This window comes from Marmota monax, unplaced genomic scaffold (assembly GCF_021218885.2).
Source record: "Marmota monax isolate L192 unplaced genomic scaffold, Marmota_monax_Labrador192_F-V1.1 WCK01_AAM20220418_F8-fsc00019, whole genome shotgun sequence".
Classification (NCBI taxonomy): Eukaryota; Metazoa; Chordata; class Mammalia; order Rodentia; family Sciuridae; genus Marmota; species Marmota monax.
Window position 1 is genome coordinate 6,867,284 of NW_026695242.1, and position 24,604 is coordinate 6,891,887.

General features: G+C 39.8%; 1 protein-coding gene across 3 annotated transcripts in view; it reads left to right on the plus strand.

The window, feature by feature from the left end:
- Ascc1 (activating signal cointegrator 1 complex subunit 1) overlaps nucleotides 1-17,874 on the plus strand; it is a 111,890-nt gene extending 94,016 nt beyond the window's left edge. For all 3 annotated transcript variants that reach the window (XM_046419582.2, XM_046419583.2, XM_046419584.2), the window contains exons 10-11: nucleotides 16,206-16,363; nucleotides 17,495-17,874. In XM_046419582.2, the coding sequence (XP_046275538.1) occupies nucleotides 16,206-16,322 (117 nt within the window). In that variant the 3' untranslated portion in view covers nucleotides 16,323-16,363; nucleotides 17,495-17,874. The remainder of the gene's footprint in view (nucleotides 1-16,205; nucleotides 16,364-17,494) is intronic.
- The last annotated feature ends 6,730 nt before the right edge of the window (nucleotides 17,875-24,604 follow it).

The following is a 24,604-nucleotide window of genomic DNA, read 5'->3' on the forward strand; positions in this document are numbered from 1 at the left end:
AATTAAATATACCTGTAGCTCAGGTGCACAATCCTCTATTAACAAGTGAAGTTCATTTCTCAATTAAATTTGTTTGCAATTTTATTACTTCACATAGCAAGACTCAGCTGATATGGATAATAATGAGATTAAATTTACATTTAATTTCCTTTTATTTCAAAATACATCCGTGCCGGACACAATGGCAAGTACCCATAGTCCCAAACCACTCAGGAGATTGAGGCAGGAGCATGACTTGAATCCCAGAGTTGGGAGCCATACTGGGCAACAACATAGCAATGACCCATCCCCCCCCAAAAATAAGTATTTTCAATAAAAATTGTACTTTTACTAAAAAATAACCGAAAGATAATTGCATGCTTCTCTGTGACATGCACTAGATAAGTTGAAATATGAACAAGTTCTTTTGGGAAGGACATTGAGATCTTGCCAAAACATGAGTGTTGTTACTAATAATAAAATACGTCTTTACCTCCATTCTTTTCTTTCTTCTTTTTTTTTTGGTATGGTACTGGGAATTGAACCCAGGGGAGATTAACCACTGAACCACATCTCCAGCCCTTTTTATTTTTTATTTAGAGACAGTCTCTCTCAGTTGCTTAGGGCCTCACTAAGTTGCTGAGCCTGGCTTTGAACTTGCAATCCTCCTGCGTCAGTCTCTTGAGTTGCTCCCACTATGCCCAGCTCTGCCTCCATTCTTGATGATTAAAAAACAAAACTCATAAGAATAGGAGATTGAAGAAAATTATTAGGGCCTTTTTATATTTGGCCACTATTAGAGGCATACTTTATTTTAAAAAATATGAAAGATTTCTGGCAGGTGATTGGATGATTCTTTAGGGCTTCAGATTTATGTAAGGAAAAAGTGCAGTTTGAAATGCTCCAGTTTGGTTTCACAGCTTCTGACTTTAGGTTATTTTAGGGGGTAGGTTGGAGAGAAAGATTCAAATCCAAGCAGTGCTTTACCAAGACTTTTCCTCTGAATTTATTTCATGAGTTACTTTGCCTGGAAAGTAAAGTCTTAAGGTACTAATGAGGGCACCCAAAGATACAGCTGTCAGTGAGGAGAAGCCATTTTTAAAATAAATCTGAAAAATGAGCAGTTGGCTGATTTTTGACAGAAGCCAACATTCATTCTGGAAAGATGTGCCTTCCCTGCTCTGCTGCTGTCTCTTCACACATGATGTTTCTCCTGTGCTCTCTTGTGAATTCATTTCCCCGGCTGTTCCTCTTTGCAGTGGCATTGGGATTTTTCCACGAGTTGTCTTGGCTCAGAGGGGGTGATGATGACAGGTTCAGAAGGATCTCACCAACACAGTAATAAGGAATAGACCATGGTTTGGCAGAGGTGATGATAATACAACAAAATTAAGAGGTTGACATTACTTTTTTAAAAATAATTTTTAGTTCATATCAAAATGAAATATAAATATTTGGTAATATTTATTGAATATCTACTAAGTATATTTATGCTAAACGATTGCTTGATACATTGCTGGGGAATAAATAATCATCTTTGGTTGCTCTGATCTCATTCCTTTGAATTCTTTGAGTAGGGTGCCTGTCCTTATGCAGGCAGTACTCTCTGTGTTCATTTCTAGGGATGCACTCATTATTTTGGTTATAGTTTGAAGATGCAGTAAATTGGGTTATGGTTCACCTTGGGTCTGTTATAGTTTTTTTTTTATTGTAAAATATCCTTAATGTTTACCATTTTAACCATTAAGTGTGTTCACACTGCTGTGCAACCATCACCACCCTCCATCTCCAGAAATTGTCGTCATCCCAAATTAAAACTCCATACCCATACCCATCTAACAGTTCCCATCCCCTCTTATCCAAGCCCCTGGTAACCACAATTTTACTTTGTCTCTATGAACATGACTATTCTAGGTATCTCATCTAAGTGGAATTATACATTTGTCTTTGTGTATCTGGCTTATTTCATTCAGCATGGTGTTTTTCAGGGCTCATTCATATTGTAGTATGTATCAGAATTTCATTTCTTATTAAGGCTGAGTAATATTCCTTTCTGTGTATGGACTCTGTAGTGTGTTTCAGGCTACACAGAAGCATGTCTGATTGGGCAGCTTTGTGCCAAGAGTATCTGTTATTCTAAGTTTTAGAGGACTTTGATGGAAAAAGATGTGAGGTCTTCTTAAGAAATGATGCCTTTTCCCCATGTCCCAGCAGTAAGAAATTCAAATTATTATTCAAATGTGAGCATTATTATCACAAGTTAAAAGTGAGAAAACAGGATATAAGTCAGCCAGAACTCCAGTTCTGAGCTTACTACCTCAGTTATAGGTTAAAGCATTGATTACCAGTTTCTTAGATTGTAGTGGCCAACTCCTGTGGCGTGCATGGGCATGATAACCCTCTCTCTCTCTCTTCCAGAGCCTTGTGCTTATAAGACATCTAGTCACACCTTATGCAGAGGGAAAGGAGGCTCTCTGAACTGAATTATAGAAACCTAAGTGTGTGTCACAATCTATAAAGCTAGGGTGTTGTACTGAACTGTTGTTTCCTATGGTTCTGACAGAGGGTGAAGTTTTTTGTGTGTCTTGTTGTCTAATGGAGTGACTTAGTTGAAAATAACTTAGTTGATTACATGTGGCAGTCTGTCTCCCATCTTGCAAGGAGCCATTCCAAGCCCAGCCATTCTTTGGACAGTTACTATATGTATTACACCCTTTTCATTGCTTGATGTTGCCTAGGGCTATCTGATTTGCTAACTTCTGAATGCTCTCCTCAGGTTCCAGAAGTTGGAGTGGGGATAGGCTGGGGCTGATGACCTTGTGTTCTCCTCTCTCACCTTTTTTTTTTTTTTTCTGATTTTGTTGCCTTGCCACAATAGTCAGCACTCAGTGCTCAACCTCCCTCAAGCCCCAGACCAAAAAGTCGCCTCTGCTGTTGCTTCCTGTGCCCCCTCCAGAATTCATTTACAAGTACAAGAACTGTTTCTTGCAGAGATCAAGTACTTACCTTCTGTTGCATTTGTTTGGGGGACCCTGATGAGGAACATCTAAGGGAAGATGATCAGACAGGAAATAGAAAACGAAAGTGGTGACAAATTTTAATTAGCATTAGGGAGACTTATTGTGCAGCCCTCAGGCTTCATGCTCACAGGTGTAGGTGTTGAGGAATCTGCCAGCCAACAGCCACTGGAGGAGTTTTGTCCTGGTAAAGCAGGACAGAATCCATGCCTGAGGCAGAGCTTTCTGGAGAAAGAATTTTGCAGCAGGCTGAATTCTCAGGCACCATTTTTAAGGCTAATTCTGTGGAAAAGAGCAGTGTGTGTGGCATGTGCTGAGGCCCGTACAGGTGCTCCAGCTGTGCCAGCGTAGCCTCTTCTCTCCTCTGCTCCTCCCCCACCCCATGTTTTTTCTTGCTGTTTTTCAAAATTGAAAGTCTCTGCAGGGTGGGGAAGTCCCTTGGCATTTTGAATATTGAGGTGCTCAGCAAAACTGCCTGGCATCCTGTTTGTATATAGCAGTTTTAATTCACTCTCTAATAGGTCATTTGGCCTTACCAGCAGAGTCTTAAACTTGATAATCCTTACATCAGCAGTGAGGCTCAGGCCAAACATCCAAAAGTGCAACCCTGAGTGATTATTTGAAGGAGGTTTTAAATCCTTCATTTCTGGCCCCATTTGTTGCCTCCTTAGGTCCAACCATTAACATTCCTCGTGCTCAACTGCAGCCAAGACAGGTGATTTGAGAGCACAGAATGGCTGAGGGAATTTTCTGCTCCCCTTCTGTGCAGGGAATGCCATCCCTGTCAGTGGAGATGGGGACTTGGGATCTGGGGACATACAAGCACTTTGGGACTGTTTTAATGGACATGTGTGAACTTGGAATGGCATGCTGATGGGTTGAAAAATGCTAGCTGTTCCACTGAGGTACGTGCAGCCTTTTGCTGCTTTCCTTATAGAGAGAACTGATGATGATAAGAATCACTCCTCCCACAGACTGGCCTTGGCTTTGCTTCTTGGATCTGAGGTGCCCTAGGTCTTCTACAAGTGCATCATGTCATCGTTTTATTGGCTTTCAGTAGCTTTTATTAATGAGTCATACCACTGATCATTGCAGGTTGAGATTTCAGATTAAAAGTAGCATCTTGGGCAGAGTTAAGTCTGTATTTGTAGATGCCTCTAGGATAGTGGCTACCTGCTGTGTTGTCTTTTATTCTGAAATAGATGTTCCTACCTTGGTCTTTAAAAATATCACAACCTTATGTGATCAGATTAGGATTGCAGAGACTATAAGCTGTCAGAGTTCCAAACAAACCATCTCCTTTTTTCTTTTAAGGAAACTCTGGTTTTTTAGCTTCTGGAATGATGAGTGGGAAGTTATAGGAACAATAATAGAGCTTACTATAGTTTAAATCTATGACATCCTTCAAATGCCCACGTGTTAAAGGCTTTGTCTCCAACTGTGGCGCTATTGGGAGTAGTGGGACCTTTAGGAGGTGGGGTCTAGTTGGGAAGTGAGGTCATTATTATACATATGAGGTCATTGGGGGTGTGCCCTTGGGAGAGGTCCTAGGACCCCAGCCCCTTCTTGTGTCTCTTTTTGCTTCTTGGCTGCCATGGAGTAAACCATTTCCTCCACCACATGTTCCTGCCAGGATGTACACGCTGCCACAGGCCCAGAGCAGCAGGGCCAATGACCATAGACTGAAGCCTCACAAACCGTGAGCCAAAATAAATCTTTCCTCCACATTGATTCACTCAGGTATTTTGTCAACATAACAAAAAGCTGATTAACACAGCTCAGAATTCCATCCTGTAGTAATTCTTATTGTAAAGTGTGAAACATCCGTGTATCGCGTCCCTTTTAGAGACAGAGGAATTGGGGAAGAGAGTGGCTCTGTGGTCATTCGTCAGAAAGCACTGAAGTCTAGTTTGCTCTAAGAACCTATTTATCCTCCTTTTCCAGTAAAATTTCTTTTTTTTTTTCATTCCTTCTTCTCCCCTTCCTTCTCTTCCTCCCCTCCCTTGTTCCCTCCTTCTCTCCCTCTCTCTTTCCTTCCTAACTTTCTTGGTGTCAGTGGTGTTAGGAATCCACTCTAGGGCCTCATACTTGTACATGCTAGGCAAATCCTACCACTGAGCTACACTATCAATCCAAATAAATTTCCAGCTGAAGGGTGTGCGTATGTGTATGTGAGGGCCATGATTTACCTTAGGGTTAATAGGCTAAGTTTTATTCTTTTTATTTATTTATATATATATATATATATATATACACACACACACACACACACACACACACGAGAGTAAAGTGTATTTTGACGTATTATACATATGTGGAATATAACTTATTCTAATTAGGATCCCCCCATTTTTTAGTAGTCAATGGACCTTTATTTTATTTCTTTATATGTGGTGCTGAGAATGGAACCCAGTGCTTCACACATGCCAGGCAAGTGCTCTACTACTGAGCCACAACCCCAGCCCCAGGATCCCATTCTTAAAAATTCACTAGTTCAACTTTATTCTTGTGATGATATTTAGAAGTGATCCAAATGAATACAGCCATATTTTTTAAGTAGACAGGAGGTTTTTGTCCTGCATGTGCTGGATTTCCATCTCTTTCTTGCCTCTGCATGCCCTCATGCTTGCTCTCATCAGAAATATTCTTGCATGTGGCCAGAAGAAAAATGCAAGTTATGGGAAAGCTTGAAAATTTGAATTGTCCAATATCTTGGCAGAAACTTAGCATCATTTTTTAGGTTTGGGGAAATTTAACAAACAGAAATTTGAATCAGGCTTACTTGTGGAAAAAAAGAAAACTTATTCGTGATCTTAATTCTAAGTGAGATTAGTAATATGACATGAATAACCTTTTTGTTTTCAAAATCTATTATAGTTGTAGTCTGTTTACATATCTTTCTGTTTACTATCTAAAGTCTTATTCATCTAATACCTAGAGGCCTTTTTCATGAAGAATGCTTCTGAAATTTACCATCGTTTGTTTTGTGGTTTTTCAGTTAGAATCTTCCTAGGACTGTGATTATAGCTTTTTATATAATTTGTTTCTCATTCTTGGTTACTGTACTAAGTAAACACTTTCTCTTCTCTGATTGCATAGTGTAGCCTGAGGATGGAACTTCTTCTCCATGTGGCATTCTTTGGTACAGATTTGTTATTCCTCTTGAGAGGCACACACTACTGCCTTGTCACATCTTTCTGTTGGCCTGTATCCTAGGCCTGGTCCCAGGAACTCTTAAATGTATCTCACAGTGTTAGTGATCCAAGCCTGTCTGTTATCTTTTGAGTGGGTGTAGTATTGCTCTGCTCTGGTTTACATCAGAGCAATTTTTTGAAGGGTTAATGAGCTGGGCTTCATAAGACTTTTAGATCCTTAGATGAAAGGTGTTATTTAACCACAGCAAGACTTTGTCCTGGGAGTGCTTTCCCAAAGAGCTCAAAGTGCTTGTCAGACTGTCTTCACTCATCCTCTTACTGTCCTGGTAGAGAGGCAAGTGGTTAAGCATTATGATTAACTATGAAATAGTGTTATTACTGTTACTTTTATGTGTAAATGGGGTAATTGTGCAACGTAGGAGTTGGTAAAACAGATTATGGAAGAAAAACACTGGGAAAATTTCAAATTAAGCCTGTACTTACTGTTCCTGTTTGTGCTACTTTGGGTTTCAGAAGTCTAATGGCAGACATGGAAACAGTAGAAAGCATTCTTTCTTAGGAAGTGGGACTTAGTACATCCTTCTCAATATTTGCATTAACGAACCACTTGTACTTGTTTTCAGTTATACCAAATATTACATAGTATACAAGAATGGCTAATAAAGTGCATAGGATTTATGTGTATGTGTGTATTTAAAAACAAAATTTGTGGTGCTGATTGAACCTAAGCCTTGCACATGCTACGCAAGACCTATACCCGCAGCCCCATCATATATTTTGAATTTGGGACTTTTAAAACAGACACTCCTTTTGTGTATGTGGTACTAGATATTGATTCCATGGCCTTGTGCATGCTAGTTAAGTGTTCTACCACTAAGTATATACCTCTAGCATTTTTTATTTTTTTTATTTTGAGTCAGAGTCTAAGTTCTTAAGTTGCTGAGGCTTCTTGAACTTGCCATCCTCCTGCCTCAGCCTTCTGAGTAGCTGGTATTACAGGTGTCCACCACTGCATCCAGTCTGAATTTCCTCTTATCAAAGTTTAAGTCATGTTTGGACCACAGATAATTCACTGAGGCCACCAGCATCAGAAGTAGATTTTCTTAAAGAAGGGATCTTTAGCAGGGTGTGGTGGTGGCACACAACTATAATCCCAGGAATTTGGGAGGCTGAGGCAGGAGGATTGCAAGTTTGAGGCCAGCCTCAGCAATTTAGGGGAAACCCTGTCTCAAAACTAAAAACAAGAAGGTCTGGGGATATAACTCAGTGGTAGTGTGCCCTGGGTTCAACAGTAACAGAAAAGGAGGATGGATCTTTGAGCAGTGTGACCACTACTGTTACCAGAGCCCTAGGCTAGAGGGTTGACTCTGAGGATCTACTAAGTTAAGTCTGGCCACTCACCCCAAAAAACAAACAGAAAAGGAAATGATGAGAAGCATGAAAGGAACTTTAATCAGTGTGACTATTTGGGGAAGACAAGGGAATGCTTTTTGTTTGCCTTGTCTTTGAGGGATTCACAACAGCTTTGAGGTTTTATAAAAAGGGGAATGAGGGCAAGAATGGAGGGTTTGCATAGCCGGAGGGTTTTCACAGTTGCCAATGAGGTGATCTTGATGAGATGTGGTCTGGTCCATAATTAATCTCAGGATTGGGGGCGGGTGTGCTTCTCCTGGATAAGAAAGTTGCTCTTGCCTGGGGAGTGGTAGCTTCCACTCATCACAAGGTGTTTATTGGGTCAGACCTTGTCCCTGAAATTCAAGATGACTGAAGTAAAAAAGATGGATGCAAGATGGTGGCAGAAATGCCAAGTCTTTAATCCTGCATTTAGCCACTCATCAGACATTTGCAGGCAGAAGTAAAGGATCTAATGCCTTGTTGCACTACATTTTCTAAGATGGAAGAAAGAGGATGAGCTTCATTTTGGGAACCATATGTGCCAGGGTCCCCAGCAGAGTCTCTATTATACTATTGAGAATTGGCCTTTATTCGATTTTATAGCTTGAGGTCATGTCACCATAGAAGAGATGTCTCTGAGAAAGGGTCCTGAGGAATTCCTGGAGAAGAGGGGAACTTGACTTAGGGCATGTGGGGTCCTTGATATACACAATGAAAGAACATTTCAGCACATGTCAGTAGAGACAAAGATTTATTTAGGAAAGCAGGGAGTACACATTCAAGGGGGACTGTGGGCCATCTTGGGAGTGAAAGACACCTTCAATGGGTTTCTAAGCTCTTCTTTTAAAGGAAACTTGGTGAAGGGTAGGTATGGTAAGGCATGTGAGGATGACATCAGTCTGGTCGTTTTCAGGTTCCTTAGGCTAATGTGGTCTCCATTATCTGATCATTAAATAGTGTTGGAAAGTCCCCTAAATTATAGGTCTCTTAAAATGTCATATCTCTCTTAATCTGTTTATTGGTGGGCTAATTAACAGTGCATGGGATAATTTTCATAAGTGGGTGAATTTACAATAACTCTCAGGTGTTTATTGGGTCAGACCTCAGGTTTACAGATTTCCCAGAAATGTGGCAGTGTGCGACAGGCAGAGAGAGACTAGCTTAGGGTGTGACAGGCCTGGAAAGGTTTACAGAACTTTAAGATTATATTTCTTTGCTGGATATGGGGGTGATGCCTATAATCCCAGCTACTCAGGAGACTGAGGCAGGAAGATCACAAGTTTGAGGCCAGCCTTGGCAACTTAGTGAGACCCTGTCTCAAAATAAGGGCTGGAGATATAGCTCAGTGGTTTAGTTCAGTTACTTAAAAAGTAAAATAATATGATTTTTGTCCTTTAAGCTTTACTCTACCTATTTCTTATGTTTTTTATCCTACCTTGGTCACAGATATGAGGTTCCTCTCTATCTTTTGTCCCACCTCTGGGATTTCCAATCTCAGTTCTGCAGCCTCTGTGCATTTGGAGTTATTTCTGGTCTTTGATGTTTGTGACACCCAGTGTGAGAGGAAGGAGTAGGATATTTGAAATGAATGCAAGGGAAAAATGAGCTCAGTTAGCCCTTAAATCTTGCCATTTGTTTTCTTTCAGTGTATACCATTATATTGCCAGAAATCAATAATTCCCTGTGTGCTCTCCCTAGGAAACAAACATCTGCAAACTAAAAATGGTAGGCTCAGATCATGTGAACAGGGAACAGCTAGGATGGTTGAACTTTATCTTGCAGTTCTTTGTCAAGGAATCCTTGGTTTTGACACAAAATGTTTCATCTCAGTGGACCTCAGTTCTCTCTTTGCTTGGTGATAGGAAAAGTTTGCTTAATTTTCAGTGGTACTGTGCGTACACAATAAAGGAGAGTAGCTGTCTGGCTGTGCAATTTTCAAAATGTCATACTGATTTTGGTATTAAGTTTTCTTCTTAGGGCTAGGGTTGTGGCTCAACCGTAGAGTGCCCACGTAACACGTGCGAAGCCCTGGGTTTGATCCTCAGCACCACATAAAAATAAATAAATAAAATAAAGGTATTGTGTCTTACTACAACTAAAAAATAAATATTAAAGAAAAAATTTCTCCTTAAATCATCCAAGTCAATGCTTAATATTGACTAGTTGATATGACAAATACTGACAGTCTTAAATTATTTATACATATCACACACACACACACTTTTTTTTTTTTGGTACTGGGGATTGACTCCAGGAACACTCTGTTACTAAGCTATATCCTCAGTCCTTTTTATTTTTGGACGGAGAGTCTTGCTAAGTTGCTGAGGTGGCTTTGAACTTGCCATCCTCCTGCCTATCAGCCTCCTGAGTTGCTGGGATTGTAGGCATGTGCCACCATGCCTGGCTCTTAAATTCTGTTTTTATTTCCTTATCAAATATTTGTTTTGTGGTTTGTGTTGCTATTCATTGTTATGTTCCTGTGGAGTAGGTTAGTTCTGTGCATGTGTGTCAGAGAAGAATGTTTTCATAAAGAAGGTGGTTTAGGTTTCAAAATCCCAAGGGAATTGTTATAAAACAACAGAGAGGAGAAAAAGCTCAGTGTGACTTAAATACGTGACTAGGTTCTTTTTTAATTTTAAAATTTCTTATTAGATCTGTTATTTTCTAAACAATAGAACACTTTGCCTTTCATGAACTACTTTAGCTTCAAAAGAACAACCAAATTTCTTTTTTTAAACTTGTAGTTTAAGCGTTTTTCTCTTTCCCTATTCAAGTACTTAATTAAATGGAGCCGTTAGGTTGATCTGTGCTTATTTTCATCTAGAATTCAATTAAAATTCTTCCAGCTGAGCTAGAGCCATCTGACTCTTAAACAAGGTCCAGGAAAGAGGTGGCAGTGAAAGCCAAAGAATGTGTTTCTGTCAGTCTTTGGGAGTTGTCTGGTATCAGTCTTCCTCCCTGTGGTTCAGTGGGGTCATGTTTTAAAGCTGCCGTGGTGAGGGTAGTAGAGTACGGGGTCAGAGGGCTCAGATTCTAGAGTTATTCTGTCTGGGGTCAATCTCAATTTTCTACCCTACTTTGGAGGAAAGGAAAGGTTTCTTTTCTCTCCCATCACTAGGTTCAAGGCTGAAAACCCTGAAACTAAAGACAGATTAATAAGAATAAATCATTCAGCCCTAGTTTTACATGCCACGAAGAGTTTAGAAATGAAAACCCAAAGAAACAGGTGAACTTATATATTTTTATACTTAGAGTTGATGAAGAAAAGTATATATATCTGTATTTGTGTGTGTGTGTGTGTGTGTGTGTGTGTCCATCCACTTCTGGTCTATTCTCTCATGTGATAGGATGGGATTCCTAGGGAAGAATTTCCTTCAGACAGATAAGAGAACATCAGAGAGCCCCTCCCAGAGCTTCCAAAGGAGAAACAAGTGATGGTCAGAGAGGCCTTGATTCTAAGGCAGCTTCTAAGAAAGCCCTTCCAGTCTCCTTCAGCTCAAAGTGCTCAACATGCCAAAGCTCCAAAACTTGAACATCAAGTGCTCAGTGATATTCCACAACAGGAACTGGAGCAAAGAAGGGAAGCTAGGTTTTGACAAAGTATCAGTATCATCTTCTGAGCCCCAACACCAGCAAGGCCTATTTGTTCAGATATTTGTTTCTTCTTTGTATCTGTATCTGAGTCCTTCACAGATAAGGATATTCTTTTCTCCTCATCTGGAAAGGGCATCTCTCCAAAGAGGGGAGAAGAACAGTGGAAGGCAAAAAAGACCTTTCTGCTCCTGCTGCTCTCTCAGACGCCACAGTGTGTATTGAGGGCAGTCTATTCAGAACCCTTTGAACTTGCTGAGTGCCTTCCAAACCACAGGTTCACTTATAAAATGTGGGTTCATAGTAGCGTCTGCCTCTTAACAGTTGTGAGGCTTTCATGGAGTGTCCTCAGCATGACACCCGGCACACGGGCTTGCTCATAAATGCTGGCTCTTGTGATCCATATTTTATTAGTGCTGTTGTCAGTCCTAATACATTTTTATGGCTCACCTTTATATTTTAATATATAACAGTATTGGCATTAGGTCACTTTATTTTAAAAACCTTGTGTTATGAAAACTGTGAATTTGTAAAAATTTAAATTTAAATTGACATGGTAAACATCATAAGCAAAGTCAAAAAGATAAATGACAAACTGGGGGAATCTATATTTGCAATTTGGAACACAAACAAGGGGTTCATTTCTCTAATGTATAAAGAACTACAATTCACCAAAAAAAAAGCGGACAGTTGTAAAACTCTTTATGATGATATATTTCCACTTAACTGTGCTCAGATTTCATGTCTTTAACACTTATTCTCAGTCTATCATATCATAGCTGGGAGCACATACAGCTAGAGATACAGCCGTGGTGTATAAACAGACCTGCGTTTTATTTCCCCCATAAAATAGCTCCTTCTCAGAAATGCTCTGTTGCTGTCCTCCACTTAGGCTGATTTTCCCTTGCTCTTCCTTGTCTTAAAGTTACCTAGGATTCTCTGCTTCCTCTCTAGGATTTCATGTTTGCTCCAGCCTTTGCCTTGCGGCTGTTAGTCAAGAGAGACACCATCTGCCTCATGACTGAGCCACTGCCATGGTCTCCTTGCCCTTCCCTTGTTTCCTTCTCCAAGCAGCACAGTGTACAATACCAGGATAATCTCCCTAAACATCCTTTTCATCAACCTACTGAAAGACCTTTGGTGGATTTTCACCAGCTAGGATGAAGTCTAATTTGTGAACCTGACCTTCAGGGTTCACCTTTATCTGTTTCTCCCTCCTTGGGTTTTTCTCACTGCCTCTTTGCAGGACTCCTTCAAACATCTAGACTGTTTACTTGGCCTGGCCCACAGTGCCCATTTGTGCCTTCATTCCTCCAACCTCCATCCAGTACTTGTCGTGAGGCCCAGCTCAGTTCCAGTCTGTCTTTCCTAGGGGCGTCAGCCCTCGGCGTCCATTGTTTCCTTGCCTCTGGTGTATTTGTTGAGTGCCTGAACTTCTCATCTCATACTAAATCTCTGTTGTAATATTCTTTTAGGTAAATTTTTATTGAAATGGAACACACATATGGAAAAGCATGCAGATCCTAAAGAAAAGCACTCAGTGACTTTACATAAGGCGAACATACCCACATCAGCATTCCTTTCTTCTGATTCACACTCTGTCTCCCAAAGATCTGGGAGACAGAACCATATCATTTGCCTCTGCATGAAAATGCTTAACATGAAGTGCTCAGTAATATTCCACATTGGGAACCAGAGCTAGGAAAGAAACTTGGGTTTTTGACAGATAAGACACAGGTAGAAATTTGAAGGACTTCATAAAATTTGCATTACTTACTACAAATTCTTTCTTGGCAAATAGTTAGAATTGAAATATATTCCCCCTCCTCCCTTGATTAGAGGTAATATTATTTTGGTTAGTTCTGTTCAGGAATTCCTTGATAGTAACCTATAAATCAAACCTTTGAATCCAGTTTAGACATTACAATATTATTGTTTCTCTTTTAGACATATAGATATACACAAACACCTGTGTGTACATCTTTGTATCTGTATCTGAGTCCTTCACAGATAAGGATAGCATTAGTTCTCATTTTGCCCAACAAATATTTATTGATCATTTTCCCCCAACAATATTTATTGATCTTTTAAAAAATTTTTAGTTGTAAATAAACACAGTGTCTTTATTTTTATGTATTTATGTATTTATTTATTTATTTTAGGTGGACACAATACCTTTATTTTTATGTGGTGCTGAGGATCATACCCAGAGCCTCCTGCATGCCAGGCAAGCAGTCTACCACTGAGCTACAACCCCAGCCCTTATTGATCTTATTTATTGGTCATACTATTACAGCATATAGTGAGATTCAGCTCCTCCCTCCACAGGGCTTATAGTCTAGTATGTCATTGGAAATAATTGATAGAACTTAAAGGAAGGCTTACCACTAAAAATATAACAATGATTAAACAAGAAAATAACTGAAAATTATTTCTAAAGAATCTGTTACAAAGTCATCATAACTATTCAGAGAGAATAAGAACGCAGAAAAAAAAAATAAAAAAATAAAAATATATCAAAATAGATTCTACTGCCATGTATAAATAAAAGAACCAATTAAAAAAAAGAAAAAAAAAAGAACGCAGAGATAGGAAGGGCTAAAATGAAGATTGGCACTGCCGTGGGGGCTTCTATATAACAAATCCATTTGATGTAATGTTATCAAAAGGTATGAAAGAAGATGGCAGCTTAAAGGTAAATACAAGGTTAAGGACTGCTGAGAGATCTCTAGGCATATACCTGTAAGTCCAGCAACTTGGGAGGTTGAGGCAGGAAGATCAAAAGTTTGAAGCCAGCCTTGGCAACTTAGCAAGATCCTGTCTCAAAAAGGGAGGGTGGGAACTGGAGTTGTGGCTCAGTGGTTTAGTACCCATGGGTTCAATCCCCAATACCACCAAAAATATTATTAGAAATTTTCTAATTTTCAGTAGCATTTTAGTATTTATAAGACACTTTTACTTGTTCTTCTTATTGGATTTCTGCCCATTATGATATTTTACCCCTATGGGGTTGGTACAGTAAGTGACATACCCTTCCCACTTGGTCACATGAATGTTTAGAATCCGACTTTAGCACTCTTTTCACAGCTTGTGTTGGCCTTAATGAAGTATGAGAATTTATGTTCAGCTTTTTCATACTTTTTGTAAATACTGTGTTGATATCACATCCAGTTACCTTTATTATCAACTTGTTTTACTATTTCCTTTCAACCTGAAGCAAGAGATTCTCCTTGGCAGATCATGTTGTTTTAAGGTCACGCACATAAGGCAAAATCAAGGCACAGGTAGGTCACTTCTAGCTCCTCCCTGTGGCATCTCCATTACTTGGAAACATAGGCCAAGAGAGAAGGTAGAGGACCCATAGGCTGTCAATCCTTTAAAAGTAACTTGTTGAAAGTACTATGAGCTCACTTTTAATTTTGTTTTGTCTTGTCTTTTATTGCCTCTTTGGTTATATCTTTTCTGTACCTAGAAAGCTTCAGTTTGCAAAGTCGTAAATCTGTCAAGTCTCATTGACGTGGCTTTCACTTCAAATTAATGTTCAGCAAAGGGATTAGCAGATAACTCTTTCAGATTCCTGAATTCCTTTACAGAAAAGGGTGGATATGGTTTGAACAGGCTGCCTGAGCCAGGAAGAGAAGTTAATTGTGTAGATCAATATAGGCGAGAGCTGGTCACCTTTCTGAAAAACAAGACATTGCAGCACACAACCTCCAAATAGATCTTTGAGGTCAAGTTGATGTCATGTTGAAGAATCAATATTTACTGGGCTTTGTAAAGTTAGCCTTTAATGAACCTCAGGCATGTTTCTAGGCCATTAATTGCAGGAAGAGGTGACAGTGACTGAAGTTCATGAGTATGGGAGGTGGTATAAATCAGAAGTGAAGAGATGGTCACTTGTCAGTGTGCAAAGCCCCACCCCAGGTTCCACTCAAGCATTGTTTGTACGTGTATTGAAAGGCATTTTTAGGGCAGGAGTGTAGGTTAGTGGTAGAATGTGTACTTAGTGTGCTCAAGGTCCTGGGTTTGATCCCCAGCACCAGAAGCAAGGGAGGGAGAAAGGCTGACTTTCTTGGGATCTTACTGACATTTTAAGAAAGAGCAATTCTTGCATCCTAACAGAAGGTAAGATCTTTATTCTTTGACACTCATTATCCAAGCACTGTGTCATTTTTCTGTGACATTTTCTGATGTCATTTTGGATTCTGCCTTATAAATGTGCTAATCACAAGGTCAGGTCCCTCTTAGAGAATAGATCCTCCCTTCTTCGAACACATTTGAAAGCTTTTATAGAGAATTGTAATAAAGAGCATTTACCTGAAGATGCTGGCTTGAATCCCTATCTAGTTAAAGGTTTTTAATAAATAATTATCTTTGCCCTTGTTATGTCCTGCAGTGGAATGTCCCTCTGGTTGTTTTCTGTGTCCCTCACTGGACTGTCCAAATCATTTGTGGGTCAGGATCCTCATCTTGTATTTACGTTAGTCATTGCTCCTAATAACTGTAGTTGACAAGGGAAAGCAACGCCTTGTATCAAGTTTTATCCTTACTGCAGCAAAAATAAGTTACTAAGGAGTCTTACTTGGTGAGTAACTGCAAGTGAGAAGCAACTTTGTCAGGCCCTTTGAATCTGGGCGTGCCTCTTGATGTTTGTTGCAAGTTCTTGGTCATTTCTGCTCAATAGAGAAGTTATTTGACTTTCCAGGTCCCTTTCTGTGGTGCATTTTGCCAGGGGAGACTTTAGGATTAATCACAGGGAAGAACTGGCTGTTCTTTTCTCACTCCTCTCCAAGATAATTATTCAGAATAAATACTGAAAAGAAAGTCAGGAGAGGTTTGTTGCTATTATTCTGGTTTGGTGTTTTTACAGGAGAGCCCCATGGCTGTGTCCCAGCTACTAGGGAGGCTGAGGCAGTAGGACCACAAGTTTGAGGACCCTGTGGGTAACTTAGCAGACTGTCTTAAAATAAAAAAAAATTTAAAAAAAGAGAGAGAGAGAACCTGATATTTAATATATTCATTTGTAATTCTCTTTATTCATTCTGGGTTGTCAATTCTTCCTTTGCAGTTGTTTGAGAACTTCTACTTTGGTTCCCTAAAGCTCAATTCCATTCACATCTCTCAGAGGTTCACAGTAGACAGCTTTGGAAACTATGCCTCCTGTGGACAAATTGACTTCTCCTGAGGTGGATCTTGGGAAGCTCTGGAAACTGAACATCTTATGAGGTGCTGAAGAAGAGTGTATTCACTTTAATTGCCAATTGGGGGGGGGGTGTTGGTGGAATTCTGGATGGTGATTTCCCTGGGTGGTTCCCCCCTGGACTCACCGCTGCCTTTAATGTTCAGCCACAGTCACCACATGGTCAGCCAGATGGTTGTGGGCACAAGGTAGTTGTTAGCTTATTCTTCTTTTTCTTCAATTTTTAAAAATACATATAACATAAACTATTGACATAAATCTTAACCTTTTTTTTTTTTTTGGCACCAGGGATTGAACTCAGGGGCACTCAACCACAGAGCCACATCCCCAGCCCTATTTTGTATTTTATTTAGAGACAGGGTCTCACTGAGTTGCTTAGCACTTTGCCATTGCTGAGGCTGGCTTGGGACTCACAATCCTCCTGTCTCAACCTCCTAAGCCACTGGTATTACAGGCATGCGCCACCACTTCCAGCAATCTTAAATCATTTTTTTTTTAAAAATATTTTTAGTTGTAGAGGGACACAATACCTTTATTTTGTTTGTTTAGTTTTTTTTTGTTGTTGTTTTTGCAGTGTGGTGCTGGGGATCCAACCCAGTGCCTCACGCGTGCTAGGCAAGCACTCTTCCACTGAGCCACAACCCCAGCCCTTAACCATTTTTAAGTGTACAATTCAGTGTTATTAAATACATGCATAATGTGCAAACATCACCATCTCCAGAACTTTTGAGTCTTGTAAAACTTGAAACTACACCATTAAGCCATACTCCCCATTGCCCACTCTCCACCCTAACAACTGCCATTCTGCTGTCTTATGGTTTTGACTGTGCTAAGCATCTCATATAAGTGAAATTCTCAGTATTTGTCTTTGACTGGCTTATCTCACTTAGTGTAACATTCCCAGCGTTCACACAGGTTGCCTCATATTACAGGATTTCCTTCCCTTTTAAAGATGAATAATATTCCATCATTCATACATAATTTACTACCAATAATTTCATCTTGAGCAATCTCAAGTTTGTCAAATCTGTCCATTTTCTTTTGAAGTTAGTCCTTAAAATATTTGTTGGGTTTCTGTACCTCCGCCCCATCCCCACCCTGGCCTTCCTCTGCCCCCTGTGGGGTTGTACTGTAGCTCTTTTTTGTTTACTTCTCAGGGCAGCAGCAAGGAAATGATGATATCAGCAGACTGTGCGGAGTATGCTGGAAGAATGTCCTCAGCAGAAGGCGCCTGCTTCTTTCAGCAGAGCAACAGAGGGAGGGGTGCCCCCAGCATGGCTTGCCAGCTGTCCCATCAGTCCTCCCAGGTGCTCTGCTGGGGAGCTCCAGTCCTCCTCCCTCATTACAGTCTTTCTCCCTACATGTCCCCTCCTTCCTCGTTTCTTCTTTCCTTAATCTTGAGTTTTATTTTCCGTTCTGTAAGTCTCAAACCTGTGTGTCTGGGGAGCTACATTGTGAGGACTGTGTCTAACCACATTCAAGGATCTATCAGTGGGATTGCACAGGTCATTTGTGAATAAATGAATTTGCAAAGTAACTGCGTTTTCTGTTAGTATCGTCACTTAGTTTTAATTTGGCTCCCTTAGTATTGCCCTTACTCCTTCACCACATAGCTGTATCATTCTTGCAGGACTTACATATTGGTGCCTGCACAGGTCGGGTTTTTCCCAAAAGGCCTTCTCTTTCTACTGGTGATACTCATTTTTTATTTAAATTGAGAATTCACCTCACCTTACACTGTCAGGTGCCATATGGCAATTTGTGCTCCTAGTGATGGCACTGAGCCGTGATGCAACCTAGGAGTTCAGTGTCCCTTCTCAGTCCTGTCTCTCCCCAGTGCTTCTCTTATAAACCCTTGGGCAGCCTTGGCTGGGGATTAAGATGTCTTTTTTTGGGTATCAAAAATTTATGACTTACGTTTATAGGAAATTTTTAAAAAAATTTTAAAAGCTGGGTGTGATGGACATGTAATCCTAGCCATTCAGGAGGAGCATAAGTTCAAGGTCACCCTGGGCAATTTAGCAAGACCTCATCTCAAAAAAGGTAGCTAAGTGGTAGAGCACTTGCGTAGGGTGGACAAGGCCCTGGGTTCAATCCCCAGTACTGCAAAAAATTTTTGAAACCAAAGAGTTTTATTGGGAAGTATAATGTTATATGTCAAATTGTAAATTTTTTTTTTAATTTTTTTTCTTAGTTGTTGATAGATCTTTTTCTTTTTTTTTTTTTTGAGAGACAGAGAATTTTTAAATATTTATTTATTTTTTTTAGTTTTTCGGCGGACACAACATCTTTGTATGTGGTGCTGAGGATCGAACCCGGGCCGCACGCATGCCAGGCGAGCACGCTACATACAGCTTGAGCCACATCCCCAGCCCGTTGATAGAGCTTTATTTTATTTATTTATACATGGTGCTGAGAATGGAACCCAGTGCCTCACACATGCCAGGCAAATGCACTATGCTGAGCCACAGCCCCAGCCCAAATTGTAGATTCTTTTTATTTTTTTAATTTTAAATTTTTCTTTTTTTAATTTTTTTGGGTAGTTGTAGATGGACAGAATGCCTTTATTTTATTTATGAAATTACCAATAATTTCACCTTGAGCAATCTCAAGTTTAATTTTTATGCGGTGCTGAGGATCGAACCCAGTGCCTCCTGCATGCTAGGCAAGCGCTTTGCCCCTGAGCTACAGCCCCAGCCCCTTTATTTTTTTTTAATATTTAATTTTTAGTTATATGAACACAATATCTTTATTTTATTTTTATGTGGTGTTGAGGTCGAACCCAGTGCTTCATGCATGCTAGGCGAGTGCTCTACCTCTGAGCCACAACCCTAGCCCAAATTGTAGATTCTTAATCTGTTTTTTATAATCCAGAGCTTACTATTGCTTACACATGTGAGCATATACTGTATTATGAAATATTTTTTAACAAGTTGTCTTTTTCATTCCCGTTTTCTCATGAGTGTACCGTGGAGTTTCTAGAGGCTGCATGACATGGTGACATTGCTCAGATTGGTTAGTGGAACATATATACTTGTGTATTATTGTTTTTTCTAGAATTTGTATGCTGCTATTGGAAGACTAGGAAAAATATTTTATCTTTTAAATTTTCTTTCTAAAAGTCCGTATACAGATTTTGAGTCAATGTAACATTAAAGGAAATAAATTTTAACTGCTATTATGGAAGGGTAACAGCTACTATTGATGTAAAACTTTTATGAAAAAGCAACAATGGTAAAGAGCAAGTGTATGTGTGTGTGTGTGTGTGTGTATCTGGTAGTGGGTTTGGGGTGCTATACCACTGAGCTACATCCCCAGTCCTTTTTATATTTTAACTCAGGGCTTTACTAAATTGCCAAGGCTGACCTTGATTTTACCATTCTCCTGCCTCAGCCTCCTGAGTACGTGGGTTTACAGGTGTGTAACACCATGCCTAGTTACCCTCATTTCTTTAAAGAAGAAGAGGGGGAAATAAAAATCTGTCACTGCAATAGTATCGCAGAATCTGTTTTGCTGTACAAGGAACCTTGTGATGGGGAATAATATTGATTTGGGGGAGAAAGGACACAGTGAATTACCCTAAGTGAACTTCACAGTCATGGTGGTTACATTATAAATGTTACTTAGAATGATTTCTTTTTAATTGATGTCCAGAGTATCCTAAACTGGGCATTGAGTGGAATCCAGTGTCCTGATGATCTAACAATACAAACTCTTGCCCTGTGCTCTTTTCCTGGCGCTATAGGGAACCTCATAGCACCAGAAGTATATTGAGTCAACAGAACACCCCTCAGATAAATTCCACCTTTATACTATAGGAGTATGATATGAAAGCCCATGATTGGTAGGAGTGAGGAAAGTTGACTGCTAGGGGTTTTATTAATGGCTTTAAAAATTTTTTTAAAATGTTCTTTTCTCTCTCATGTTTGTTTTGGTACTGAGGATTGAACCACTGAACCACATCCTCAGACTTTTTTTTTTGTTGTTTGTTTGTTTGTATGTATGTGATGCTGAGGATCAAACCCAGGCCTCACCTGTCCTAGGCAAGTGCTCTACCACTGAGCCATAATCCCAGCCCAGACCTTTATTTTTTTATTTTGAGGCAGGGCCTTGCTAACTCACTGTGGTTGGCCTCTAACTTGCAACCCTCCTACCTCAGTCTCCAGAGTCTCCGGGATTACAGGCATGTGCCACTGCTCTGGGTTTAAATGTACTTTTAAAACAAAATAAATTCACTTTGTAAATAATCATCAAGTTTGTGCTTTGTGTTTTTGTCAGTATATGATTTAATTTAAATGTTGCTTAAGAAATAAGTTTTGAGGCTGGGGTTGTGGCTCAGCGGTGGAGCACTCGCCTAGCATGTGTGAGGCACTGGGTTCGATCCTCAGCACCACATAAAAATAAATAAATAAAATAATAAATAAATAAAGGTATTGTGTCCAACTACAACTAAAAAAAGAAATAAGTTTTGTCACCCCGAGGTAGAACTATTCCTTTGCATTTTTTTTTATTTTGTTGGGGGGAAAGGTACCAGACATTGAACTCGGAGGTACTTGACCGCTGAGCCACACCCCCAGCCCTATTTTGTATTATATTTAGAGACAGGGTCTCACTGAGTTGCTTAGTGCCTTGCTATTGCTGAGACTGGCTTTGAACTTTTGATGCTCCTGAGCTGCTGGGATTACAGGTGTGCACCACCGTGCCCAGCTATACTTTGCATTTTAGGCACATATCAAATATGAGAAGTGAAGTGATTTTTCACAAATAGTAACAGTTAATATAGACAGATTTTTTTTTATTTTTAAGAAAAGAAAAAATAAAAGATGTGGTCTTTCTATGAGTCTCTCTATGACTGTATTTAGAAATGGGTCTCTAAAGAGGTGATCAAGTTAAAATGAGGCTGTTAGGGTGGCCCTAATCCAGTGGGACTGAAGTTTCCTCTTCTTATAAGAGGAAATTGGGACACACAAGAAATGCAGAACTAGTACAAGCATAAAAAGACCACGTAAGGACACAGTGAGAAGGTGACCATTTGCAAACCACGGAGATTGATCTCAGGAGAGACCAAACCTGCTAACACTTTGATCTTGAACTTCTAGCCTCCGGAACTGTGAGAAAATAAATTTCAGTTGTTGCAGCCACCTTGTCTGCAGTACTGTGTTATGGTAGCCCTGTCAACCAGATACCTGGGCTCTAGTACAGAAACTGATTTGAGGAGCTGCCTGCCATCTTGTAAGCCAGACATTGAAGAGATTTGTGGAAATGTAAAACAATACCACTCTCTAATTTGGTGGGGACAATGGAAATATAGTTTGTTCTCATAAAATACATTTTTAAAAATGTAAAATGGATGTTGTTTTTTAAATAAGTTCATAAAAAATTTTATTTTCAAGTACAGTAAACATCTATGTATCGATCAATATACAGAACATGTGTGTGTGTGTGTGTGTGTGCGCGCGTGTGTGACACAAAGGTTCTTTGGGGGTCTTAGTAATGTCTGAATGTAAAGAGCTCCTGAGGCCAGGAAGGTTGAGAACCGCTGCACTATACCGTACTTCCCTCCAAATGGGATCGTGTTGTTCGTATTACTGTGGTTTAGAAGTGTCCCACAGGGGTCCGTGTGGTGAAGGATTCATCACCAGGCTGTGACACTGGGAGGTGGTAGAACCTTTAGAAGGTGGGTCCTCATGGGAGGAGGTGAGGTCATTGGAGGTTCCCTGGCTGCCTCTCATCTCTTTGCTTCCCGGCTGCTGTGGGGTGAATAGGCCTCCTGCTTCATGTTTGTGTCCTGCTCAACATACAGTGCCATGACAAGGCCAGAGCAGCAGGGCCAAGTGATCATGGCCTAAAACCCTAGGACAAATGGACTTGATCTTCTTAAAGGTTGATTGTGTCAGGCTCTTCTCTGCTTCCCGGCTGCCATGAGCCAATAGCTCTCCTCTGCGTGTCCTTCTGCCACGATGTTCCGCCGCACCTCAGGCCCAGAGTAACGGAGCCAACTGACCGTGGATTGAAACCTGCAAATGTCTCCGTCAACAGCAAAGTCACTTAGGAATCCTGTGACTTCAAAGAGCCTGCTGTGCTTTTGTATTGTTGACCAACTTAAATGCATGATTTGATTCATGAAATAAAGAGTCATTTTGTTTGCCTGACTGGTCATGTGACTGCTGGGAGGCTTTACTCCCACAGGAGTCTAGAGTTCACCAAGAGATGACTTAGATGGTGTGGGCTAAGGCATGTGCATCACTATTACTAGTACTGCTACGATTATTAGGTACTGGGGTTTGAATCCAGGGGTGCACTACCACCAAACTACATCCCCAGTGCTTGTTAAATTTTCATTATGAGACAGTCTCACTAAGTTGCTGAGGTTGGCCCTGAACTTGTGATCCTCCTGCCTCAGATTCCTGAGTTGCTAGGATACTGGCAGCACCACCATAACTGGCTAGAGAAGTGTATTTTAAAACTTTGCCTCTACTCTGGATAAATCTGATGACTGGCCAGATTTTGGAAGTCTAACAGACTATTTTATAGCCTCCATGACAGACAGTATCCCCACATGAGGTTTCCACCAGAAAGGATGCTTCATAGCGAATCATAGGAGTATTCTAGAACAGCCCTGCAATAAGGGTTTCTTTTTTTCAGATTGAATCAACCTGTGTAATGTTACCTCTCACGGGAATTACGTGGTCTTAAAACTTCTCTGCCATACATTGATCTCTGTAATAGCACAGGTTCACTGGAGTGACAGTGCTGACAGCTTTGTCAACACACTTAAAAAGAAAAGCATCTTCTCCTGCATATAGAAACCTGTAGTAGACATGTCATAGTGTCTTAAAATGTCCTATATTTTAAGATATTCATAGCAAAAACTATAGTTTATGAAAATTTTGTTCTTTAAATTTTAAGTAGGTTGTAACGGTGTCAATCATTACAATAAGTAATTCATTTATTCAGTCTTGTACTTTGTGCCCTGTACTATAATGGGAACTAAGGACATGTAGGTGCCTACTCTCATGAGGAAAATAGCAAAAAAGTAGACAAAATTGTAAAACAATTACTATGTGATAACTGCTGAGGAGGAAGATAACAATTACTGATCATCAGTCACTGATAGGAGAATATCAAAGAATCAGATACAAGAATGTGACGATTTCAGAGCATTCTCTATTTTGTTTGCCTGACTGGTCATGTTACTGCTGGGATGGATGTAGAGTGGCACATCAGGACAGCTCAAGGAGAAAAGAATCTAAGTAGAATATAAACAGATCTTCCCTGACATTTTCAAAATCTTTTCAGCAAGAAGTTAATGAAACTATGAGATGGGCTTAGTTATGTGATTCTATTGTATTTGTAATTTACTTTCTGTTTGCCTTTGCTTTATCATTGTGTATTTATACCTCCTAAGTTATTTCTCAGCAACACTTTTTTTGGCAAAGTTCTTAAATAACTTATTTGACAAAAAATGCTGATTATCTCAAGTATTTTGTCACAGTAACACAAAGCTGACTAACAAAAAAAATTTTTTTTCAGTGCTACAGATTAAACCCAAGGACTTAACACATGCTAGAGAAATACTCTACCACTGACCTACTACATCTGTAGCCCCGAATACATGGTCTGCAATGAGCTTTTGTTATTCAGTAATGTGTAGTTGATTACATTGATTGTCAGGGTATACATATCTACATCATTATTTTAATGTTTGCACAATAGTCCCTTGTAGGTCTTTTTTTTTTTTTTTAACAATCCTTTGTAGGTATGTTTTTAACTAGTCGATCCCAGAGTAATAGACATTGAATTGATTTCTAGGTTTAGCTATTATGAATAATTCTGGGGTGAATGTCTTTGTGCATGTATCTTTTTTTGGTGCTTGTGGTGTCATCTAGACATGGGACCAAATGGCTTTTAAGATATTGTTAAATTTGGGTTTCTTATTGGAAGAGTAAGATACCCTTCATTTTATATTGCTAACTATTCAAATGCAGACAGAAAGATGCATAAAATACATTTACCATTTAGCCAATACACCCACCAGTTCCTCATGTTTGGGGCCATTGGTTTGAAAAGGCTGAATTGCCAGTAATTTTCACATATATTAGGAAAAACTTTTCTTCTTTTTTATAAACTAAAATTATTGGCCATTTTTTTACAGCCCTTATAGCCAATCTGGAAATTTGGATTCTGCCTTTTAAATAGCTTTACCTTTGGCCAGCTAATGATCTTGCTGTGGTTTTTTGCTAATACTGACCCAGCTTGAAGGTGTG